Source organism: Sinohyriopsis cumingii, chromosome 5, assembly GCF_028554795.1.
Source record: "Sinohyriopsis cumingii isolate HCF-2022 chromosome 5, ASM2855479v2, whole genome shotgun sequence".
Taxonomy (NCBI): domain Eukaryota; kingdom Metazoa; phylum Mollusca; class Bivalvia; order Unionida; family Unionidae; genus Sinohyriopsis; species Sinohyriopsis cumingii.
In genome coordinates, this window is record NC_142965.1 from 44,751,486 (window position 1) to 44,776,634 (window position 25,149).

Consider the following 25,149-nt stretch of genomic DNA (forward strand, 5'->3'; position numbering starts at 1 on the left):
TACCAAGTTGATATAAACTGGATCAGAAACAGTCTCCAGGGTGGTAACAAGCTCAGCCAATGAAATGCAAGTTTGATATAAACTGGATCAGAAACAGTCTCAAGGGTGGTAACAAGCTCAGCCAATGAAATGCAAGTTTGATATAAACTGGATCAGAAACAGTCTCCAGGGTGGTAACAAGCTCAGCCAATGAAATGCAAGTTTGATATAAACTGGATCAGAAACAGTCTCCAGGGTGGTAACAAGCTCAGCCAATGAAATGCAAGTTTGATATAAACTGGATCAGAAACAGTCTAAATGGTGGTAACAAGCTCAGCCAATGGAATGCAAGATCATCTTATATGTATGGATCCTGTGCAAAATCTTCATGACATAAGAACACATTCCAAGTTTAATCAAAACTGTATCCGAAAATTGGCTTCCAAAATGGTAACAAGGTCAGCCAATCAGATATAAGATTACCTCACACATTATGAAACCCATCCAAGCTTTTAATGAGATAAACCATGCATTAGGACTGATCAAAATCATGTAGAAATATATTTCCAGAGTTGTAACGAGCTCAGACAATCTGATGCAAGATCACTGGATTAATATCGTATATCTCACTCATTACCAAACTTTTCTAAGATCCTAATGATATAAGCAAATATTCTAAGTTTGACCGAAAAAAGATTTACCTCCACAGCAGTAACCTGGTCAGTTATCAGATCATGTCATTATTATCTCTGGACCTCGCTCATTATCAAATTCAACAGACTCTGATGACAAAAGTCCAAGTTTGGTTAAAAGCAATCAGAAAAATGGACTCCAGAAAGGAAACAGTAAATTGTTTACAGATGGACAACAGATGAAGCACTATGCATGATGGGCATAGGGCCATACCATAAGATTTTTAAAGTCAAAACTACTAGAAGACAAGGGCCTGCATATCAAGCACAAGATCGAAGCATTGTTACAAAATGTGACCCCAAAGTAAAAAAGTTCAGTAAGTATGTCACAGACTTAACTGCCATAGCTTCATAATTTTTCATGAGGAAAATCCCTCAAACAAAAGAAAAAAACAAAACCTTACTGCAAATTTTCTATGACTGGGTCCTAGACCCCAATGTAGTTAAGGTAAGCAAGCATGTTGCAGAATGAATTGTCTTAGCTTACATGCCAAGTATGATGATTTTGTGGTTAAGCAGAGCTTAATGCCTTTTTCAGCACATGATAGGCTACACATAGTGACCAGTATACTTGGTGGAGGAAAAATCAGAGAAGACCCATTGACCCACATGAATCCGGCAAGCTTTCTCATATATCCTTGTTAGTCCAACTGAGACTTGAACTAACTTGGGCTGAGGTGTGATGTGTAAATGATGATAAAGTTGTCAAGGAATTTTGGAAATATATACAAATTGAAAAGTTTTAACAAAACCTGAAGAAATTATAGATGCTGTCAATGCAACCACTATAAAAGCTACTTCTATGTCCCACTTCCCACTAACATATCCATGAAAATAAGTATTTGCTTAGTCTAATATGAAAACAAACACGAGTTTAAATTCATTACAGAAGTGCACTTACAATCCAGAACTAAAAGTGACCTAGAGTATCCAAAATTTGTTTCACGTTATACTATGAATATCTGAATTGACAGTGTGTGATTTTTAAGATCTACCTGAAAGTTTAGTATAAATTTCTTAGTACAAAAGACAATGAATTAGGTACTTCAACGTCTGTGCCAATGATGTGGTTGTTGTAATGAGTTTAAGCCATTTTTCAGCACATGGTGTTTTTATGCCATCACTGGTGCTGTGAACTGCATGCAGCTCAGGTACAGATTATATGTATTAATTTGTTTAAAAATTATGCACCAATAATCATTACTCAGAGGTATAATTTGCCCAAGAACTTCCTTAATTTACAAGAATCCTATGGGAAAAGTACTTTTGATTTAAGCCAGTTTTCATGCACACAATAACCGCAGGAAGGAATCTATGGAGTGAATCGAGCGTCTCCTCTATGTACATCTTTAGATGATTGTAATTATGTTACCAATTATCACAGTGAGCCATAATAAACTGCAAGACAAATTGTGGTTCTTAAGAAGACTGTCATACACTGCATTAAGTAACAAAACAAAATGGGCAATAACTCAAACAAAAGTCACAGGAGCATAAAGATTTTTCAACATGAGCGTCTTCAGGTCATGAACATAATATTTACTACGTTTGATGAAAAAGTTCATGGCAAAAATAAAAAAAATGTAGGTCTAGTTGTGCCATCAAGATTGTTTTGTATTCAGGTACAAAAAGGGTCAATAACTTGAACAATACTTGCAGTAGCAGAGTAATTTGTAGATACGTATCTTCAGTAAATAACTGTAACATTTTCATGGCAATACTTCTAAAACTGCAGACTAGTTCCACTAAAAAGACTTGTCATCAATGGTACATGACAAAATGGGCAATAATTCCAGCAAAATTTTTGGGGAAGAAAGTAACTTTTTTTAAATGCCCATTTTCAGGTGATGACTATCTATTTACCAAGTCTGAAGGTATTCCATAAAAAAGCAGCACTAGCTACAGTAGCATGTGCCTGATGGAAGAAGGGAAGGTACGAAGGAGGATGAGATATAAAAATATGGATCAAAGTAATATACTGGTTATAAAGATTTTGCTATAAACATAATAAGTACCTAGATTTCCTGTTATTTTGATCTAAACCAAAAGAAATAATATTCATTACAGACAATGTAACCTTAGAACTCTTATTCCAATACAGCCACTGTAAACTTAGAACTCTTACTGCAATACAGCTCTTATTCCAATAATGCTGTAAACTAAGAACTCTTATTCCAATACAGCAACTGTAAACTAAGAACTCTTATTCCATTATAGCTCTTATTCCAATACAGCAACTGTAAACTAAGAACTCTTATTCCATTATAGCTCTTATTCCAATACAGCTATGAACTAAAACTCTTATTCCAATACAGCTATGAACTAAAACTCTTATTCCAATACAGCTATGAACTAAAACTCTTATTCCAATACAGCTATGAACTAAAACTCTTATTCCATTACAGCAGCAAACAAAGAACTCTTATTCCATTACAGCTGCAAACAAAGAACTCTTATTCCAAAATGACCTTAAACTTGGAATTTTTATTAAAATAGAGGTGCACGATAAAAAAATCTTATTCCAATAAAGCTGTAAACTAAGAACTCTTATTCTAGTACAGAAAAAGGACTGTGTGTCACGGAATTGTATAAATCTATTGTTTTATTATTTACATGTACTTGGGTTTCATTTTTTGTGTGTACAGGATTACCTGAGGGTGATTTTTGTATATCGCATATTACTTCGAAACAATGAGTTCGGTTCATCCTATGCTGCATGAGTGAAGTGCTGTGTTGGGATAACTGATTTTCCTCAAGTGCACAGATGATGTAGGGCTAAATACTCTGTGTATAAATTACCACACTGTAGAGCGAAATGTCATATTACGATTAGTCCTGTCAGTGAGCAGTCTACTTTAACGACTCATGATCTCCAGCAGTAGAGCTGACTGACTGGTGGAATTATTGACCAGTGATTGATGATTGATAGACCAGTGATTGACTGATTGTTGATTAACTGGCAGCCAAGTGTTGTACTGGAAGAGTGATGGAGTGATATGCTATATCTCCATATATGCACCAGATTGTAGGTGTCTTTTAGTGTGCTGCTGAGTGAGAGGACATTGGCCGGAATAAGCTTCTGGACCAACGAGTTTGCAGAGAACAAAAGATTGAACAGATCTTTAGGCAGACTAGGAGGGGCAGACTATTTGTGGTGGCTCCTCAACCTCCTGACACAGAGTTGGGGCTGAGAAGATATTTCGCACATCATTATTTGAATGAAAAACTCATACAATTCACTATTTGAGTGAAACACAACATTTTACTATTTGAGTAAATCATATCATATTTCATTGAACAATATCATTTATTATTATTGGTATGAAAATTGTCAATGTCTATGTGAATCATTTGATTTCATTGTGTGAAATCACTTTGAATCGTAAATCTCTGTACTATTTAATGTTCTTTTCTTATGTATCACTGAGCACTATTTCTGTAGTTTTTAAAGTTTATAAAAAAAGTGCATGAAGCTCAAGCTTAAGCCCTTAACTCCCAGATACCTTGTCTGGAGTCCCCAGTCAGATACCCTGTGTGGAGTCCCCAATCAGATACCCTGTATTGAGTCCCCAATCAGATACCTTGTCTGGAGTCCCCAATCAGATACCCTGTATGGAGTCCCGAATCAGATACCATGTCTGGAGTCCCCAATCAGATACCTTGTCTGGAGTCAAAATTTCCAGATTTTGAGCTCAAGATAAAGTTTGTTGATCAAAACATTGTGATAACACTTAGTACTATGTTTTTACTCATACATTGTTTGTGCTACTTACCCTTCCCAGAAAACACAGCTGTTTGTTCACAACTTCAGAAAACAATTCCAGAACCAGTGGTACTACATCATCATAGTTGTGATAAACATCTGAAATGATTAAGAAATAAAATATTGAAATATGTTCATAAAACACTGAGCCCATGACTAATAAAATTTAATTGAAGGGCAAGTTTAAAGGTCATAGTGGGGAAAAGATGAGATTCATGACTGATGTGATGTGATATCATGTGACCTGAAGTCATAGGAATATTTCAATACCCTAGAAAAATTATCTTTGGAGGGTGACTGAAGTGATGCAGCTGCTTCTTTTAATGGTTTCTTGTTAGGAGTAAATTCTAATCAAGTTATTTCCAAAATAATAAATACCTCAAAGCAAGTAAATACTTCTACAAATAAAGATTTCATGAACTTCTTGGTTTTCAATAAGAAGGCTATCTGTCTCACCTGTCCATCTATCTAGTTTCTCCAAGTAAACATTTCCCAACTTGTATACACAAAGTGTAATGTTCAAAGGATATCTTAGACTTCACTCTAGAATTTTAAACCATAAAATATCTCATCATAGGTCATGTATACTAAACCTGCAGAAACTGTTTTAAGTTTCTTTTTTGTAGCTTATGCAACTTGTTGGAATTTACAAACATTTAACCTTGTCATATTTAAATTGTGAAACCAAAGACTGAAATAGAAAAACTCACATCTATATGGAATGTTCAAATGAAAAATTCAGCAAAACTTTGATAAGCAAATTTTTTTTATTTATACTTTATTTACCCGTAATAATGTGCATCTAACAACCAACACCCTCGACTCAGACCTGCCATCACATAAAGCACCAACAGATTAGGGTCTACACTGTTTTGCTTGAACTCATTAGCACAACAGGTAGTACTGAGCCTGTCTACCAGTCTACTATATATTGGTTGACCTGGGTCTACAGTGTTCTCAGCAACATAGCCCACCATTCTTATACGGACGTACAAAGGTGTGGAAATGATAATGTTATCAACTCTGGATGCCTCAACCACACCATACAGGGATTCTGATGTTCTTACCTAGCAATACAACAATAATGGGTTTAGAAAGGTGTAGAGATGAATAATGTTAGCCCAATACATAAAGATTCTAGTAATTCTAACTAGCAACACAACACAATCTTCCAATAATGGGTGTAGAAAAGTGCAGAGATTAGTAATGTTGTCAACTCTAGATGCCTCAGCCAAACCATATAGAGATTATAATGATTTTACCTAGCAACACAACACACACTGTTCCAATAATGGGAGTAGAAACGTGTAGGGCTGAGTAATAACTCTTGATACCTTAGCCACTACACACAGATCTAATCTTACCTAGCAACACACACTGTTCCAATAACGGGAGTAGAAATGTGTAGGGCTGAGTAATAACTCTTGATACCTTAGCCACTACACACAGATCTAATCTTACCTAGCAACACACACTGTTCCAATAACGGGAGTAGAAATGTGTAGGGCTGAGTAACAACTCTTGATACCTTAGCCACTCCACACAGAGCTAATCTTACCGAGCAACACAACACACACTGTTCCAATAATGGGAGTTGAAACGTGTAGGGCTGAGTAGTAACTCTTGATACCTTAGCCACTACACACAGATCTAATCTTACCTAGCAACACACACTGTTCCAATAACGGGAGTAGAAACGTGTAGGGCTGAGTAATAACTCTTGATACCTTAGCCACTCCACACAGAGCTAATCTTACCGAGCAACACAACACTCACTGTTCCATAATGGGAGTAGAAACGTGTAGGGCTGAGTAATAACTCTTGATACCTTAGCCACTACACACAGATCTAATCTTACCTAGCAACACAATACACTGTTCCAATAATGGGAGTAGAAACGTGTAGGACTGAGTAATGACTCTTGATACCTTGGCCACTCCACACAGAGCTAATCTTACCTAGCAACACAACACACTGTTCCAATAATGGGTGCAGAAAGATGTAGAGATGAGTAATGTTGTCAACTCTGGATGCCTCAGCCACACCACACAGGGATTCTAATAATACAATGACCTCAGATTTGATCTCCCCATTGTGGCACACCTTGGCAAAGTTCTCCCTCTTCAACATTGAGCAGAATCTGTTCTTTAGTGACTCAAGTACCTGTTCAAACAAAAATAAACTAGAATGCATTTCCATTCAAGTCATACTTGCTAAGACATGATAACACAGCATAATGCAACCTTTCAAGGCCAGTAATTTATAAGTGGCAGAAGGAAAACCAAACTGAAATCAACAATTACAACGCTCACCTCTAAGAAGCTTTCAGTATTCTCCTATAACTTCTTTAAGCATTAATTATCATGCAGAAAATAAATTCAGACTGAAGTGATCATGACCACAAAATGTTATCCCATTACTAAATGTTGTTTTGGTTGAGGTGGGGGCAGGGGACAAAAGTGGGGACATTGTACATTTTTATAACTGTAAACAGCATTTTGTAGCCAGTATTATTCTGACATTCAGTTAAATTATACACGACGGGTATTTTAAATGTTTTAAATACTTTGTGATACCATTTTTTGTTTCATTGAAAATGAAATCAATTTTATGCCAATCAAGAGACAATGTTTTATAAAAGAATCTGCAGCTTAATGTGGAGCAAGTCAGACAATATATGCGTGTGACATAAAATAGGTACATGAAAGTGACCAAAACAATTATGACTGAAAACAATTTTGCCACTGAGCAAAGAGCATGCTGTAAAATCCATTTGCTTTTAGGGTACTTTGATGATTGATTTCAAGGCCAAATTGAACAAAGCTTACAAATATAATTCTGCCAAATCCGACAACTGTGAGGTGGTTTCAATATTTTAAAGATGGATGTGAATCCATGGAAGATGATTCATGTTCTGAATGACTATTGCATGTGATTTGGTGAGCAGGAAGTGGCTGCTGTGGCAACTGATAAAGATGCTTGATAATCTGTGACATGTTTCTAATATCACAGGCATTCATTTTTCTGCATTTTAATATAACGAAGAATTACTAAAAAAGGTTTGTATAAGATGGGTGCCACATTTGTTAACAGACTGAGGTTAACATTGCCAGCTATGAAAACAGGACCAGTTATGTTTGAGTCAGATTGTCACAGGCAATCAAGCAAAGATTTACTTTTTTGAAACCAACTCAAGAGAAACTAATAAAGTTTGGATCCGGGAAAATGAGCAATGACCACAAACCACCTGATGTAGTTGGTGTGTCAAGACAGTATTATATGCAATATTTTTTAATTATTGAAAGTCTAGTCTTCCATGTTCCTGTGCCTCACTTCTAGTGTTACTGGGATTTTCTATGTGAACAAAATGTTGCGAAACGTTAGGGAACACTACAAAACAATGTGTCTGCACACAGGTAACTGAGGTATTAATCTCCTCAAAGACAACACACTGGTGCAGAAATCAACCATCATGACAAACTTTGCCACAACTTCCATACAGCCCTTATTTAGCTACAACTAGTCTTTGACGGAATCCCATTATTTAGAGATTCACAAATGGGTAGAGAATTTGAAATTGCCATGCCACTGCAAGTACAGTTTTCAGTGTAGGAACAATGTACCAAAACATGAATACAAAATGGTATTTAATAATTGGATAGGAATACTGAGGAAGTGTGTAGAGATATATGAGGAGAAATCTGAGGGGATGTAATGACACACTGTTCACTAAAGAAGAACTTTGTTGTACAGCGTACTGATATTCGGAACTTTTTAAATACCCCAAAGCTATAAATTAACACATTCGTTTCTAATTATGTCTAAGTAGATGAACTGTCATGAATTGATAAAAACTGGATCATTTCTTTTCTATTTGTAAAATTATTGTGTTTAAAATCAGATTTAGAAGCAATTATCACTGGCTAGTCCTAGAAGCCAGATTTTACTTGGCAAAAAGTTTTGAGTAATCTGGATTGGCAGCTGGTATTGTAAGCATATTCCATGTCCGAGTAATGACCTTGATTAGCCACTGATGCCTCGCATGAAAACCATTCAGACTGCATGCATTCTTCTTATTCTATTACTATATACATTCACATGTCCAATACACAATTCAAGACAAACTATGACTAAACCTTTTACAGTATACAATGTATAGTCAATAATATTGAAAGTCTACCACTGAGAAAACACATTTATTACGATTTCCAACTACACTGATCAAAAGGGGCCTTCTGCATACATAGACTAGGATGCAAACAGTGTAGAAAAAAAATCTGTTAGCAAGAAATTAAATATCTGGATTGGAACAGAATCTAGCAAAAACAATTCTAGAAATTATGTTTCTTGTACGTACATTTTAAATAAAATTCCTATAATGGGTACAATGAGATTGGCATTATGGGTACAATGAGATTGGCTGGTGAGTATATGTACTCTAACTATTCACATGACTGATTCTCTGCCCCAAAAATATTATGTAAATAAAAACTGTTTTAGGTACTTCTCATGTAATATGCAATAATAAAGTCATTTTCATATTGTATAACTAAGAGAATACACATGCAATATTTTCTTCAGTTATCTGACTTGACTGGATACTGTATGCTGTGATATATAGCATCACATTTTGTGGACTCTGGCCGTGGTGCTATAGTGGGGTTTCTCCATATTATGTTTTATGTTTCAAAAATAAACAGTGCCCAATAAATGAACTTTAGACACAAACTTTGTACATGCAAAACTATCTCAAAATTCATGCATAAATGTACTTTCTGAATTATTTAAGCCAATCCAGATCATTTCAAAGGATATCATTAAAGATCACCCTGGAAGCAGATGCTGAAGCAGGAGGCAATTCTCTAGATGACAATCTCATTCCAAAATATGATGCCATCTCAACACCACAACAATAAATTTACATCAACATCTCATCACAAAATCTCATTTCAAATTTTGTGGAAAATCCCAGTTTCTAACCAGCCCTTATTTGGCAGAGATCACAGACACACGTTAGGTCGGGTTGAACATATGTTCTATTACATACAGATATCACGTGCAAAACAAGTTCAATGTATATTGTACACTAAAAAAAAATTGCATACCATGGGATTTTATTATTTATTTCAAACCATTATAAGAATTTTCAACATTAATATGGAAACCAAATATTGCATTCATTACTGTACCTTACCATTTGAAGGACTAAGGATAATTAAATTTACAACTGTCTATTGGAATAAAGACATGTATTAAGAATGCACAAGATTTTTTTTATGGCACAAAAAGCTGTAATAAAATGTAAGCCCTGATTTTCATTCTTTAGAAATATTTAGAGTATTATTTGCAGCAAATATTTTATAATTTGGAATTCAGGGTAAAGTGGATCACAAAACAGAGTTACTGCCAGTAATAGATTCATAGATTCCAGAATCAATCCTCCTACTTTAAGCTTGTAATATTATGATAACGGATTTATCATGCAATCCACTACCCCTCACCAAGTTTCATGATTCTAGGCATAACACAGTATATATGGAATGCAAAAACACTATCTGGTCATGAGGAAAATGCAAAAAACTCAGTAAAATATGAGATGTAGGTCACAGGGACCCTTGCTGTAAGGTTGCAGTACGATTAAAGATGTATCTAATCTCATGATTCTAACATAAACTGAGAAAAAACTAAAAAATACAAAATTTATGCCAGTGAAGCATGAAATATGGGTCACAGTGACCTACTTTTGTGATGAAGGTGTAGCAATCATCAAAATGCATCTCCTTACTAAGTGTCATGATATAATTATGCATACACTCTGTCAAAGAAAATGAGCAAAGCAAAAAAAAACTATGAAGAATTTGAATGTGTATTTGCAAAGTTAATGCATATATATGTGTGTATGTATGTATATATGTATGTATGTATGTATGTGTGTGCAAATGTCATCACCAACACTAATGCCATGACAGGGGTGGTACAATAGCTCCTCTATACTGTGTAGAGGTGGCAGAGGTTAGTGAAAATGGACATTTAGTAATTTTACATCTTTTCAATAAGCTCTTAGAAGTAGAGATCAAACTTTGTGGATACACTGCTTATGACAAATGAGCAATTTGGTAGCCTCCCTAGCAAAGATAGGACTTCCATATGACATGTATTTTTGACATCTCTTTAAAACAAACTACTCATCAACTCTGTTCAAACTTCGTTACTATGTCCACCTGACTTCATGAGTTTGTCACGCATCATCTGACACCGGTCTTCTAGTGCTAAATCTAGGATAAATTGATAGCTCAACTTTAGGTCTGTAACATCTACTGCAATTCATTATGTTGAATACGCATAGGTCTTCAAATTGACCTTCCATGCATTTGTTTGACTGGACAAAGTGCTAGACTTTCATACAGCAATTCAGGGTATGCCAACTGAAGCTTGTTCATATACCTGTCAGTGTACATGTGACAACATTTGTTTAGTATACTATTAAACTTTACTACCAAACTGATACATATCAGGTGACATGTTGTAAAGGTTAAATGTCAGACTGATAACCTTATTCATTACCTCTGAGGTAACTCGCAAACCATAATTAGATAGGATTTCTAATGGTATCCCTAACTTAATGAACATCATAGCTGCCAACCTTCCAGGCTCACAATTAGTGAAAATAGGGATAAAAAGTCGTGAATTTGGACATGAATTCGTGAAAAATACCATGACAATAACTCCATCCACTCTGATCACTCCATCCACTCTGACCATCAATACTACACTATATCAAGTTCGCAATATAAAACTAAAGCACTACATATATGCAAAAATATTTATTTATCAAGACATGAAACTGTGGCAGACTTGAACTTCCTCAACTGCTTGATCGTAAATTTGTTTTCTAAACAGTTCAGACTTCATGCCTGCTGGTTGATCTTGGTGACTAAAACTGCTGACAAATTTTCTGCAGCTAAGGAGGCCCTAAAGTCTGTCTTATTTTTCCTCACCAGAGAAAATACTCTTTCGCTGTCACTGTTGCTGTGAGGAATGCACAGGAGCTGCAGTACTTTTGGTTCTTCCACAGGAAAATTTGGAAGCGATTTTCAAGTCCGGGAACATTTGTCAGAATAAATGTTTAGCACGGTCTCCAGCTGATAAAGGTAGATTTGTTTCGACAAGAAAACTCACAAATAATGCTTCAGCGCTGGTAGCCTGCAGGTCTTCCGCCAATGGTTTAAAATATTCCAGAACTGTAATCTGCGAATTCTTAATTTTCCCAACTTCTGCGTCTTTTTTGCAACCGACGTGCTTCCTCACATCGTCTCTGCGATGGCACACTGAGTGCAAAAAACATGATGAATATCAATGTTTAATGGCAGAATGCATGGCCAATTTTTGATATATTCCAAATTAAACTTCACTTTTTGAGTAATACATTTCTTTTTCCTTGGTGGTGAAGACATTTTCAAGATCTTACATGCGATGCTGAACGGTAACTCAAATCAGTGTGGGTGACACATGCGCGAAGCAAAACTCCGGTTAGGTCCCAGTTTGTCTCAAAAGCATTTGTAAAACTACTCTTATACATATAGATTAAAATAGGCTAAAATGCTTGCTACCAGGCCAACTATACTAATCGGCTGTAGATCTACTAATATCGCGACCAGCAGTACCGGACCGTTTTGGCAACTGCGAATATCACGACTAGCGCTTAACAGGAAATCAGTTATTTTATTAAAGATTTAAAATAATTAAGGATTGGAGAATTCATGAATTTTTGGCTTGCGGCATGAATCAGTGACTCATTGAAAAAGTTGTGAAATTCACACCAAATTCGTGAGGGTTGGCAGCTATGGAACATGTCTACAAGAACATTGGCTATGCACTCAGCTTCAGAGCTCAGAAAGTAATTGCCTCCATGCATCTTGTGGTATAATACAACAAAATCAAAACACAGTGGTTAATCCAGCCAGTAACAGATGAGATATGACCAATAATTTCTACACATATATTCAACCTAATTGGACTCTAATAACTCTTCCTTTGAAATGTCACATGACCTACAGAATCATGCTACCCCAGACTCAGCTAATAGCTAATCTGACAGTTTTCTCTAAGTGACCTGCCATACTGGATTAGAGCAATACTTTTAAAACAAATGTACCTACATCTCTGGAGTATGACTAATGGAAAAAATCTTCTACAATATTGATCAGTGAATTCCCTTTACAGCAGCCCCTTATGATGTAGAAACCTAAAAATTAACCCACTGTTATATTGTTATATTGCTTCTTGGTTCCCATGCCTACTTTGTCTCTGGCCATATTTGTGATAACAGGGATATGCTCTATCATGTTATTTCTCAGTAAGCACTTGATCATCTCAAACATAACTCCATCTAAATATGACTTAAAACCATAATCTTCTGCTCTTTTATGGTACCTTCAACTGCTGGTAGTCTAAAATCGACATGTGCCAATGAAGTGTATCGTGATCTGACTGAACTCTGCATGTACACATGCTGATGTTTCATCCTATCACATGACTGAACTCTGCATGTACACATGTTGTTTCATCCTATCACATGACTGAACTCTGCATGTACACATGCTGATGTTTCATCCTATCACATGACTGAACTCTGCATGTACACATGCTGATGTTTCAGCCTATCACATGACTGAACTCTGCATGTACACATGCTGTTTCATCCTATCACATGACTGAACTCTGCATGTACACATGCTGATGTTTCATCCTATCACATGACTGAATTCTGCATCTACACATGCTGATGTTTCATCCTATCACACAACTGAACTCTGCATGTACACATGCTGATGTTTCATCCTATCACACAACTGAACTCTGCATGTACACATGCTGATGTTTCATACTACCACATGACTGAACTCTGCATGTACACATGCTGATGTTTCATCCTATCACATGACTGAACTCTGCATGTACACATGCTGATGTTTCAGCCTATCACGTGACTGAACTCTGCATGTACACATGCTGTTTCATCCTATCACATGACTGAACTCTGCATGTACACATGCTGATGTTTCATCCTATCACATGACTGAATTCTGCATCTACACATGCTGATGTTTCATCCTATCACACAACTGAACTCTGCATGTACACATGCTGATGTTTCATCCTATCAAACAACTGAACTCTGCATGTACACATGCTGATGTTTCATACTACCACATGACCGAACTCTGCATGTACACATGCTGATGTTTCATCCTTTCAAGTCACTGTTATCTGTGCTCTCATTATCTCATGTCAACTCAACTCAGGCAGCTGTAGTGGTTTGGTGGTTACCATCCTGGACTCGTGACCTCAAGGATGTGGATTTGAAACATACCATCGGACCAACATGGGTCATCTACCATGGTGTGTCCTTGGGTAAGGTACTTTGCTCCCATTGCCTAGGCACTAAAATAACCTACTTGTGTTACTGTGCTACAGAGCACCAAACAAACTCATTTCATTGATCTCCTTTGGTCTACTCCCTATTTTTTAACCTACTTGTGTTACTGTGCTACAGAGCACCAAACAAACTCATTTCATTTATCTCCTTTGGTCTACTCTCTATTTTTTAACCTACTTGTGTTACTGTGCTACAGAGCACCAAACAAACTCATTTCATTTATCTCCTTTGGTCTACTCCCTATATTTGATCATTACAACTACTTCTGAATGATCTCAGTATGTTTCAGACTGTCAGATAAAAGACTGCCCTATTTTGTACACATGTGTAGCATTTAACATCACTGCAGTTAACATCCCTTCTTTATTTTGGAACTGTCATGCTTGTTTTTAACAGTAGCTTTCTCTCTCCAGGATTCCAGATAATTAGATTGTTTCTCTTGTTTGCCCAAGGGCTTTTGCAAAATGATCTACATGTGCCACCATTACCCCCCACATTTAAAAAATTGCTTTTATTTTTAAAACATGCACAATTCTTTCTATAATGACTCCTAAAGAAATAGAATCAGACCACCCTTCAAACATCTAACTAACCTTTCCAGATTCTAGCCATTGAAGTAGCTAGTTTTATGACCAACTTATGACCGGGATAAAAGCCTCACCTTCTCTGATCTGCTCTATTTAAAATTATCTCTAAACCTTTACTTGGTCAACTTCAAATAGCCTAAGTACACTTCCTGTAATTTGTCACAGTCTATCACATGAAGACAATAGTGAACATCCAGTGCTTTACCCATATTTTTTCAATCTGAACCCATTTTTGTAGCAATAATGCAAAGTTGGCTTCCTTGGAGGCTAGTTTGGATTGAATGCAAGAAGACAAAAGTAACTGATAACTGACACATGTAAAATGTTAGAAAATGTAGACTGATATTCTGAAGATGTGAATCTTCATTTACTCCACAATTGGACAACAAAGTATTAAAGTTTTCCTTGGCACAGGCTAATTTTTATGTGATCAGGAAGAGTTGTTTTCCTAAGCCCTTCTTATATCTGGTTGGTGTCCCAACATTTATTTTAAATGTAATCCAACTATCGACTATATATTTAATGCAGCCATTGTTAAGGACATCCAGATAATCAAATTCTGCATTATAAATGGCTTCAACAGTCTTTAGAATTCTCTGTCTTTAGCAAGGAATAAAAGATAAAAGATTACTTTTGACGACAATGTTCACAATATGTTTCCGGTGAAAACTTCCAAATAATGCACAGAGATTTATCACAATACATTTTTCTTAACTTTACATATCAAAAGGGGCAGTGTGGATTTTTTGTTGCTGTTGTTGTAGAGTTTAATGCCATTTTTCAGCACATGATAGGCTATACATGGCGGCCAGTATTAATGGTGGAGGAAGAACCCTGGAAAACCCCGGAAAGAAACACTGACCCAAGAGAAGCTACTGGCAAGCTTTCTCACATACCCACATTGGCTGATCCGAGACTCGAACCCACGCAGACAGAGGTGAGATGGCAGTGATCTGTAATGGAGAGCGCTTTAGACCACCAGGCCACTCAGGGCCCTGGGGTACTGTGGAAGATAAGCTTTATTTTTTAATTTTTTTTAACACTGACCAAAATCACCCATCACAAATGTCTTGTGACAGTGCAAGCCATACTGATCTTTTTACCTACTACATAAAAAAAGATACTGGAAGGGCCTAATGAGTAAATGGTCAGCACAACCAATCCAATTGCTTAAGCGCTTGGAATGGCTACATAAATGTTAGGGCAAGCACCTAAATGATCCACAAAACAATTTATCTGAACTGACTCAAGAGTTCTGCAATGTCTGAAAATTCTAGTAAGAACTTGATAAATTTCATTCATGGTTAGGTCAATTATGACTCAATAATGTATTTTTTCTGTCTCATTATTGTATTATTTCTGTCATCATGTGGCAATTGAAAATTCACCTTTTTTTCTTTTGAATAATATTTGCAAGATTAATGGGCTTTTCTGGTTGGGATTCAACTTATTCTTTCTCCCCCAATTTCTTGTATGTGTGGAAACCCTTTATCAAGCATGCATAATAGAAATTTAAAATAAAAAAATTATGTAGCTCTTCAGGTGGAGGTAGGACATGGCCATTAATGGTATGTCACCAACTGGACAAATGAAATGTTTTGTACCTACATTTAAAACAACAGCCCCTTTCTATCTGTAAAAGATAGGATTGAGATGAAAGGATTGATCAGCCATATTCATCAATTACCGATCAAAAAAAGAAGTCCAACAGAGTAAGTAAGGATGCATTTGGTAATCAGCTGCTAGAGATCATATTAGATCGAAGACAAAACTGGTAAAGTTGTCCACATAATAAAATTATGATCAAACAAAATTCATACAACATACATTTGTAAATAAAATACAAACATTAAACTAACAACGAACCATACCAAGACAGATCTCTGGATGAATCTATCTGAAATATTCTTATAAATTAAATTTATTTCCAAAGATGATCTTACACATTTTCTGAATTCATCTCTCTGCTGATCTCTGATTCCTGACATAGCAAGGACAAGGGCTTTAAACAGAAGCCTCTTGGATTTGGCTGGTAGACTGTTGAATGGAGGACTGTTGCTTGCCTCATGTCTGGCTAACTCCCACAGCCTCGCACATTTGGCCACAAAGGAAGACCTAAAAAAGCATTATCTAAATAAAGATCAAAGTAAATCAAGAAACCTGTTGCAATTTGATCAGTACATAAATGTCACCCTGTAACAAGCAAGTGTCAATGGCTGATTTGATTACAGCATTGGAATTGAAGAAATAGCTCTGAACAAGGTGCTCATGTGTTCAAGCGCATAATTCAGAGATGTATTTATTCTGCTGCATTCATGAATAATTGAGTTCAAAGACTAAATAAGAACATGCACAGATTTTTCCCTTATTTTCTAAGATTCTACTTCCCTTATTAATAAATAACTTTAACTTTCACTTGGGAATCATCAAAACAGAAATGAAAGCAGAGAACAACATCTGTTTAAAAGAAAAATGCTTGTAAAGTATTAGCATCTTTGGCAAGTAAGTAGACAAATTATAAGAAATTTATGAGGATACATCCCTGAAAAATATATAAAAAACTCATTCTTTGGAAATAATATATAAAACTGCATCAAAGTGACATGGATCTTATTAAAAACAAAAAAGTCTTAATGGATACATATCTGTGGTAATATTTATGCACGATGAACAGACAAAATTTAAAGTCAAGAGCATATTTCAATGAACTATTCTAAATAGAAAGCAACTCTCTTTTCAATTATTATACTAAATGAAAATGCATACCACTTTAGCTGTGTAAGATACATCACAGTCTTAGAACATGATAAGAAATCTTTTTTCATGTTACCTCTCGTTAGTTTCTCAATCAGCAGAAAGAAACGTACATGCGGGTACAAATTCACACTAAATCAGGATACATATCAAGAAAGCAATTTCACTGAACAGGATTCTGTGCCATCAAAAACTGATCAGATTCAATGAATTTAACAGAAACCAATTTTTGGAGTAAAATGTTTCTTCATTACTACTGAACAAAAGAGGAATTTTATACAGTAGACATGTTGTTTAACTTACCAAGGTAGATGCTGCGAAACAGTTTTCTACAAACATTAAAAAATTACTTGAATAACTTAAAAGTCAATAGTTATATTGCTGAATACACAAAAGTTGAGTACATGTTATTTAAATGCATGTACTAGCAACCCACACAAGTAATTACAAATGGCACATAACATACATGGTGTGACCCCGCTATAACAAGGTAGTTGGGGTCCACAGAACCTGACCGTGTTATAGACCGGATCGTGTTATAACAGACATAGTCAATTAGCTGATGTAAATGATGCATTTACCCAAAATATGGCAGGCTGGGGTGGTGGTAATAAAAGCAGGTGCAAAAATATGTGTGTTTTGATTAAATAAAGACAAAAACTAGTCTGAAAAACACTTGTATATAGACAATTTAAATTTGTGTAGTACAATCCATAATCCGTAAAGTACTCTACTTGTATATAATAAATCCATGAATTCGAGTATAGCTCACATGTTTAAACTTCATATATGATACATATCCTCTAAGAAAATACAACACATATGTATAAAACATGGTAGTCCTCGTTTTGATCTATATATGTTTGTCACTTAACAATTCACTACATTTGTTGCAAGTAGCACATGGCTGTAGCTGTTTACATGCTACATGTACATGTTCTTAAATTGGCCTAGATTGTGGTCAGCTGGAGAAAACAACATGTTGCCGAGGCTAATGCTATTGATAAGGAAATGAAAACATGAACAAATTAAAAAGTTTAGCAAACATATTTGCAAGATAACCCATCTTCATATAACCAGATGGCCATATGTATATGGTTTCAAAAGACTTGAAATTTAATTTGCATTTTATGCTGCCACTGGTAGCTAGCGTAAGCATTTTTTTCCCTGCAAAAGTGAAACTTTCATGGTACAACAAAAATGTGTTCCAGTCACTTTGGAAAATGCAATAATCTATCAGATTCCATTGTTTTTATTTAAGTTTGGTGCTGACTTCCTTTGATGAAAGGTTTTGTTATTACTGAAGATTGTAGTCAGCTTTCTTTGATGAATTGTGCATGTGCTATTGAAGTTACTGGTAATGGACAGTTTTGGAGGACCAAACATGTGTGTTTCTTATTGCACTGGCAACATAAAAAAACTCTAGAACATTGCCTGGGACTGATTTTTTCCCCTTCATTTGCTTAGCATTTATACAGAAGAATTGGAGCTTCAAAGGTGATCCATTTTCTTTGAAGTTTCAGCAAAACTTATTTTTTTCTGGGTTCATTTTATAAACAAAAGGAATTAAAAGGAATTAGCCATGATTTGGTTGATTTTAGCACTTACTTGTCCTGCTTTTAAAAGTTGGTCGATTGTGGCTAGTCCAGGTAGCACAGACAGACCAACAAGTATATCTTAGTTTTTTATCTGTTTTTTCTAATAGCTTTTTAAAATTGTTTTTGGTGACATTTCTGGTGTCAGAGTGATGCTGACTTCTTGCATGCATCAGATTTTTATAAAAAAAGGCCAACGAGTGGAAAGAAGAGGAATGTTACTTACCATCCACATATAGAGGTCAATTTTACTTACCATCCACATATAGAGGTCAATTTTACTTACCATCCATATACAGAGGTAAATTTTACTTACCATCTGCATACGGAGGTCAATTTTACTTACCATCCACATACAGAGGTCAATTTTACTTACCATCCACATACAGAGGTCAATTTTACTTACCATGCACATACAGAGGTCAATTTTACTTACCATGCACATACAGAGGTCAATTTTACTTACCATGCACATACAGAGGTCAATTTTACTTACCATGCACATACAGAGGTCAATCAAGATAAATATATTAATTGCTAGCATGTGGCCAATAGCCTGATACTATTTCGTCCGAAAAGATCCATTCTGACATGGTGCCTTGTCCAGTTAATCTCCACTTCCAGAAATGTTTTTAAAAAAATGAAGAGATCTTACAGCATTCAGTACTCAGGTCAGATGACAGACTAAGCAGATTATGATATAACAATGCACTGTTGATGTGGTCAGTCAATATGAAAAATAAGTTTGTCTATCTAACAATATATAAATTCCAGTACATTTTATCTCAAGTTTGCAGCTCCTTTCATGGTGCCTCTGAATTTCTTCACTCAAAATCTAAGTTGTACATACAAGTTTAAACAGTCAAAAATGGAGGGGGGAATTGCCAGATGGTATATTTTGTCAGCAGTAAGGAAAATAAATCACAATTTGCTACATTAGCAAAGCCCTGCGTTATCCCTGAATAAACTTTTACATGTTATTTTTTTGTACTTTTAAGAAGAAAAACTTTTCCTGTGTACATGATAAATACATGTATATAAAATTGCAGGAGCCACACCACAGTCATCTTATATTAGAATTCTCTCTTCCCCAAAAATGATAGCACACTTTTTACTTACTTTTCATGCTATTAAGAAAAAAAGTTTAGTGTGTGAGAAACATACATGTATATGAAATTTTGGGAGCCACACCAAAACCCATTTATATCAGAATTCATGTTATAACAGAGCATGCTATAGTGGGGTCACACTGTATATTCATGTTAAAGTTCTACAACAGCTAGAAAACTTTGTCTTGGGTAGGAATCAACAAGAAATTGTTGGATATATAAATGGAGCATACATTCTGGAGATGAGAAAATCCTCCACACCTGCTCTACAGTTGAGTACAGGAGTGTGTGCTACCTAACGTGTGCAGTATCAGCAACTTAGATACAGTGCCAATCCCTACATGAAGGGGTGATCACTCTGTTTGACTGCCACTTGTGTAGGCTGAGAACATTTAGCTTTCATAGCTAAACAATGAACCCTTGAGGACTGGATCTGCAAGGTAGTGGTTGTACTCCAAAGGTATTATGATCAGTAATATAATATTTGACAAAGAAATTAAAAACTGAGGTTATTTTATAACAAACTTAGATCAATAAATGGGTTTCCCATTTAGGTAAATAACATCACCAAATGAAATCTGACCAGATCATTCAGTTCAGCCTGTTTAGTTTTTATAGAAACAATGGTGTTATGACTAAACATAGTACTGAATTAAACTCAATGACTTTTAAAAACAAAAAACTGACTTTCAGAGAGGTCTCAACTGTACACATGCACTGTGCTAATATAATTGTTTAAATTTTCTTGTTCTCGCAATGCATTTTTTTAGGCAGAACTGGTTCGAGGTTGTTGACTCCTGTGTTACTCATAAAAGGCCTGTTTACCAACTGGTTTACGCTGTGATGCACATATGAAGAACAATGTTTCAATAGCTTATTTATCAGCCTAACAGGTCTGCACTAAAGGATTAAACTGGACACTCCATTTTCTTTTGTTTGACTGTTGTGTACATCTCTGTAAATCATTTTTTATTATTCTTTAGTGGGAAAAATACAAAATCGTATCATATTAGATCCATAAATTTTTTTGAGTGAGGCTATGGAAAGGCATCCATGCTGATTAGAGACCATGCTTACCTAGATCTATTGCTCAACAGAGCCACAAGACATTGTAAAGTGTCTGTAAGAAGCTTTTCCTCCGATGTCCAAGCTGTTAAGTTGCTGACTAGCTTCTCAAGGAGGAAGGATACTGTCCACTCTGCTCCTTCAGAGTCTCTTCCAAATGCTGCCAACAAGGCCTTACTGATCTGAAATCAAATATCTCAGTTCAGCACTTCCAAATGCTGCCAATAAGGGCATACTGATCTGATATCAATTCTATCAGCACAACATTTCTAAGCTAAAGTTTAATTTATTGCTTAATTTTCCAGTACTCAACAAATAAATACACTTGCATTTGGACGAAACATCTCAGATGAATCAACTATTGATAAAAAGACATCCTATTAAAAGTCTGGATTCATTAGATGGATGAAGAAAAAACAACAAATTACCACAAATAAATTAAATAAATTGACACAAGGACATATTTTTTTGCCAAGTATCGATCTGACCTTGCTCTGATGAAATGCATAGAAACAACAAAACTTTCATATCTGGTAATACTTATTCATGCTTGAATAATTTGAAAAGTGTTTCATGTTTTGTACTTAAAATTATAACTAGGTTCTGAACAAGAAAAATTAAATAGAGCAGATATTTAAATGAGCTAATTAAGTTGGATTTAAGATAGACAAAAAATTGAAATTACACAATGAACTTTGTTTTGTTCCCCATGCTTCATAACATGTACCAATGTCAAATTGCTGATAGGGTATTAGACATAAATGCTGTTAAAATAGAGTTTTGGGAAGTAAAAGGTGTTCATTTCCAATGCAGATCAACAAAGTATGCCTTGATATACAACCTTCATCAATTACACAACATATCTCTTCTCCATAACCTCATTATAACAGGGGGTCCCGAGTGGCCGAGTGGTCTAAAGCGCTCTCTGTTACGGATCACTGCCAGCTCACCTCTGTCTGCATGGGTTCGAGTCTAGGATTCGACCAATGTGGGTATGTGAGAAAGCTTGCCAGTAGCTTCTCGTGGGTCGGTGGTTCTTCCCAGGGTTTTCTCTGGTTCTTCCTCCACCATTAATACTGGCTGCCATACATAGCCTATCTTGTGCTGAAAAAGGGCGTTAAACCCCACAACAATAACAACAACATGATCATAATAAATTCATTTTGTAAGGCAGGTTCTAATTTGTTCATGCTATGACAATACTGATCCTGGAGATTACAGTGGATAGGTAAAATGGAACTATGGGCATGCAGATTTCAAGTTCACATGCTGAGTTTTCATGAGTTTATAAACATTCCATTAGAGTTAACAGTAATTAGGGGCTGATCCAGAAATAAAAGGGGCAGGGGAGGGTCAGATGGTACTTTTTCATAAGTCAGACAATTCGTACAATATTCCCAACCATCCTCCTTATAAAAGTATAATTAAGTGCCTTTTGAGCCTCCCCCCCCCAATCACCACCACCACATTTGTTCTGGACCTACCCCAAGCAATACAGCAGTATAAGATAACAGAAACAGATCAAACTTCATAATACTACCTTGTTATGCAGCTGAAAATATCAGAAAAATAGCAACAACTAAAGTTAAAATCTATAAAGACACCTCAAAATCACCCTTCAATGAAAATGTTTTGCACATATGTATGTGTGTGTGTGTTCTAATAAATGCACCTCCACCTTCAAAACAAAATTTCTACCTTTTCTAATCTTATAGATCTGTATATATCCATTATGGTATATCCAGATAATTAAAACAGTATACAAGTAATCTAACAATTACTAGAAAAATAAAAACAATTTAATTTATGAACATTTTCAGCCAAACAGTGATGTATGGAATTCAATGTTCCCACCCTTTTTGGAAATTGCACTGCCCCCAGGGCATCTATTATAATAACTATGGTATATATATATATATATATATATATATATATATATATATATATATATATATATATATATATATATATATATATATATATAGTTCCAATAATGGTTTAGTTGTATTACTATTATACTATTATTTCAATACCAATATTTCTTACATTTTAATGCTAAAAACTGGAAGTTGTAATCACTGATTCTGTGTGAATATTTTTGTCTTGAATGGTGAGCTTTCTTCAGTGCACAATACTAAGAGTGGTTTAAAATTAGCACAGTCAGTGCAAGAAAGGAACATATTCTGAGCTTAGAATTAGCACAGTCAGTGCAGGAAAGGAACATATACTGGGCTTAAAATTAGCACAGTCATAGCAAGAAAGGAACGTACACGGAGCTTAGAATTAGCAGTCAATACAAGAAAGGAAGATACACACTGAGCTTAGAATTAGCAGTCAATGCAAGAAAGGAACATGTACTGGGCTTAAAATTAGCACAGTCAGTGCAAGAAAGGAACATACACCGAGCTTAAAATTAGCAGTAAATACAAGAAAGGAACATACACACTGAGCTTAGAATTAGCAGTCAATGCAAGAAAGGAACATGTACTGGGCTTAAAATTAGCACAGTCAGTGCAAGAAAGGATCATACACTGATATGTTTCATGGAAAATATGCATTACTTATAGGTTACTGTATTTTGTATGGGAAAATATGAATGAGTTTTTCTGAAAAATACTATACGGCCTTGAGTTCATATTTACCCATACAAATGCAGTAAACCTTTAAATTATATGCTCATTGTGTTTAACTACCTAAGGTTTCATAATAAAAGACATTATAAGAAAAACATTTAATTGAATTATGCATTCACAACGGTAGATTCATCAATACACAATAACATTATTCATGTGCACATAGCTCGGCCCAGCAACCTTTTAACTTTGTTGTGCGCTATACATTAGTTTAAAAACGACCTGTCATTTTGGTCAACTTGAAATTTAGAGTCATATCTTGAATTAATGTGCATGGATTTTGTTTCTAGGTTGATCAAACTCAGTTTTGCTTTTCTGATTATGAGGGACTGGATTATTGGGTCAATTCATTGCAGTATGGAGAATGGATTTCAGCTGGAAATGTAGGCTACTCAATTGAAATTCCAGTACAGCTTCTGTGTATATCAGGTTTTGCAGGACAAGTCAGACAGATTTGATGAACTAAGGAAGTACAATTTGAGTAAATTCAAGATGCATAAATGTAAGTATATTTATTACCGTTCTTATTACCAGCTAAAAAAACATGTTTATGCCCTGTCACTTGCATGTTGCTGTTGTAGGTACCCAGCTATGACCTGTATCATACAGTTTGTCTTCTATCACTAACTAAACAGTGTATCAAAATAGGTACACGGGGACAATTGAAAAGCAGCTTTGTTGGACACTCATTTACCCAGCAGAAATAATACTTTCTTGTCGTCTTGGATTATTGGCTCTGAGGCTCTAAATTTTCTATCAAAACCTTCAGTTGCATTTTTTTATTGAATCTTGAATCTAGTATTTTGACAGAATTGTAAAATTGTCTGTCTCTGATAGATATGCGATAGCCCTTGGCCTCAATATGCTTTTCTATGCTATATTTTTTTAGACCCTAGATTGCAATTGTCATAGTCTTAACTATTCTATTTGCAAAAAGATATGATTATTCTCCTAAATAACCAGTTCAATAATCAGAACAGTATTTCCAATTATTGTGTCTTTCATGTTTCTGGCTGACATTGTGAATATCATATTCATTCGTTTGCTTCATTGAAAGTTTTGTTTCTGACTCAGTGAACTCATCCTAATCTATACTTTTAAATGGATGAAACAGCTGCTTTAGTTCATTCACAAATTTAGTCAAACAAAACCTAACGAGTCTACTACACAAGTGTACATCATAGTTCCTCTCACACTACACTATCTTTAGGCACACATTTCAGTTATATGAAATAAAAATAAAGCTGCAATGGTATTGTTACAGCAATATTGACTGGGACAAGCAGAGGCATGGCACGGCATTATGCATAGATGTGATCCCACAGGTGTCATAGAGTACACCTTAAACTGCTTTGTTGTTGGAAGCAAAAAAGCAAGGATCAGGGGCAACTAACACCAATGTGCAAGACAGCTTGACAATGGTTATACAAGATCTACTATTTGTTTCATCAGTTAAGAAGTTTGAAATTATTAGATTTTAGAAGTATGGTGCTAATATAATTAAAAAAATAATAAAATTTACATTGATAACTA

At 35.4% G+C, this 25,149-nt stretch overlaps 1 protein-coding gene across 1 annotated transcript in view; it reads right to left on the minus strand.

The window, feature by feature from the left end:
- Positions 1-25,149, minus strand: part of LOC149799053 (exportin-4-like) — a 93,280-nt gene that overhangs the window by 23,244 nt on the left and 44,887 nt on the right. Inside the window, exons 15-18 of the mRNA XM_089958030.1 lie at positions 20,996-21,165; positions 16,404-16,575; positions 6,393-6,597; positions 4,445-4,533 (exon numbers count right to left, since the gene is read on the minus strand). Of these exons, the coding sequence (XP_089814156.1) occupies positions 4,445-4,533; positions 6,393-6,597; positions 16,404-16,575; positions 20,996-21,165 (636 nt within the window). The remainder of the gene's footprint in view (positions 1-4,444; positions 4,534-6,392; positions 6,598-16,403; positions 16,576-20,995; positions 21,166-25,149) is intronic.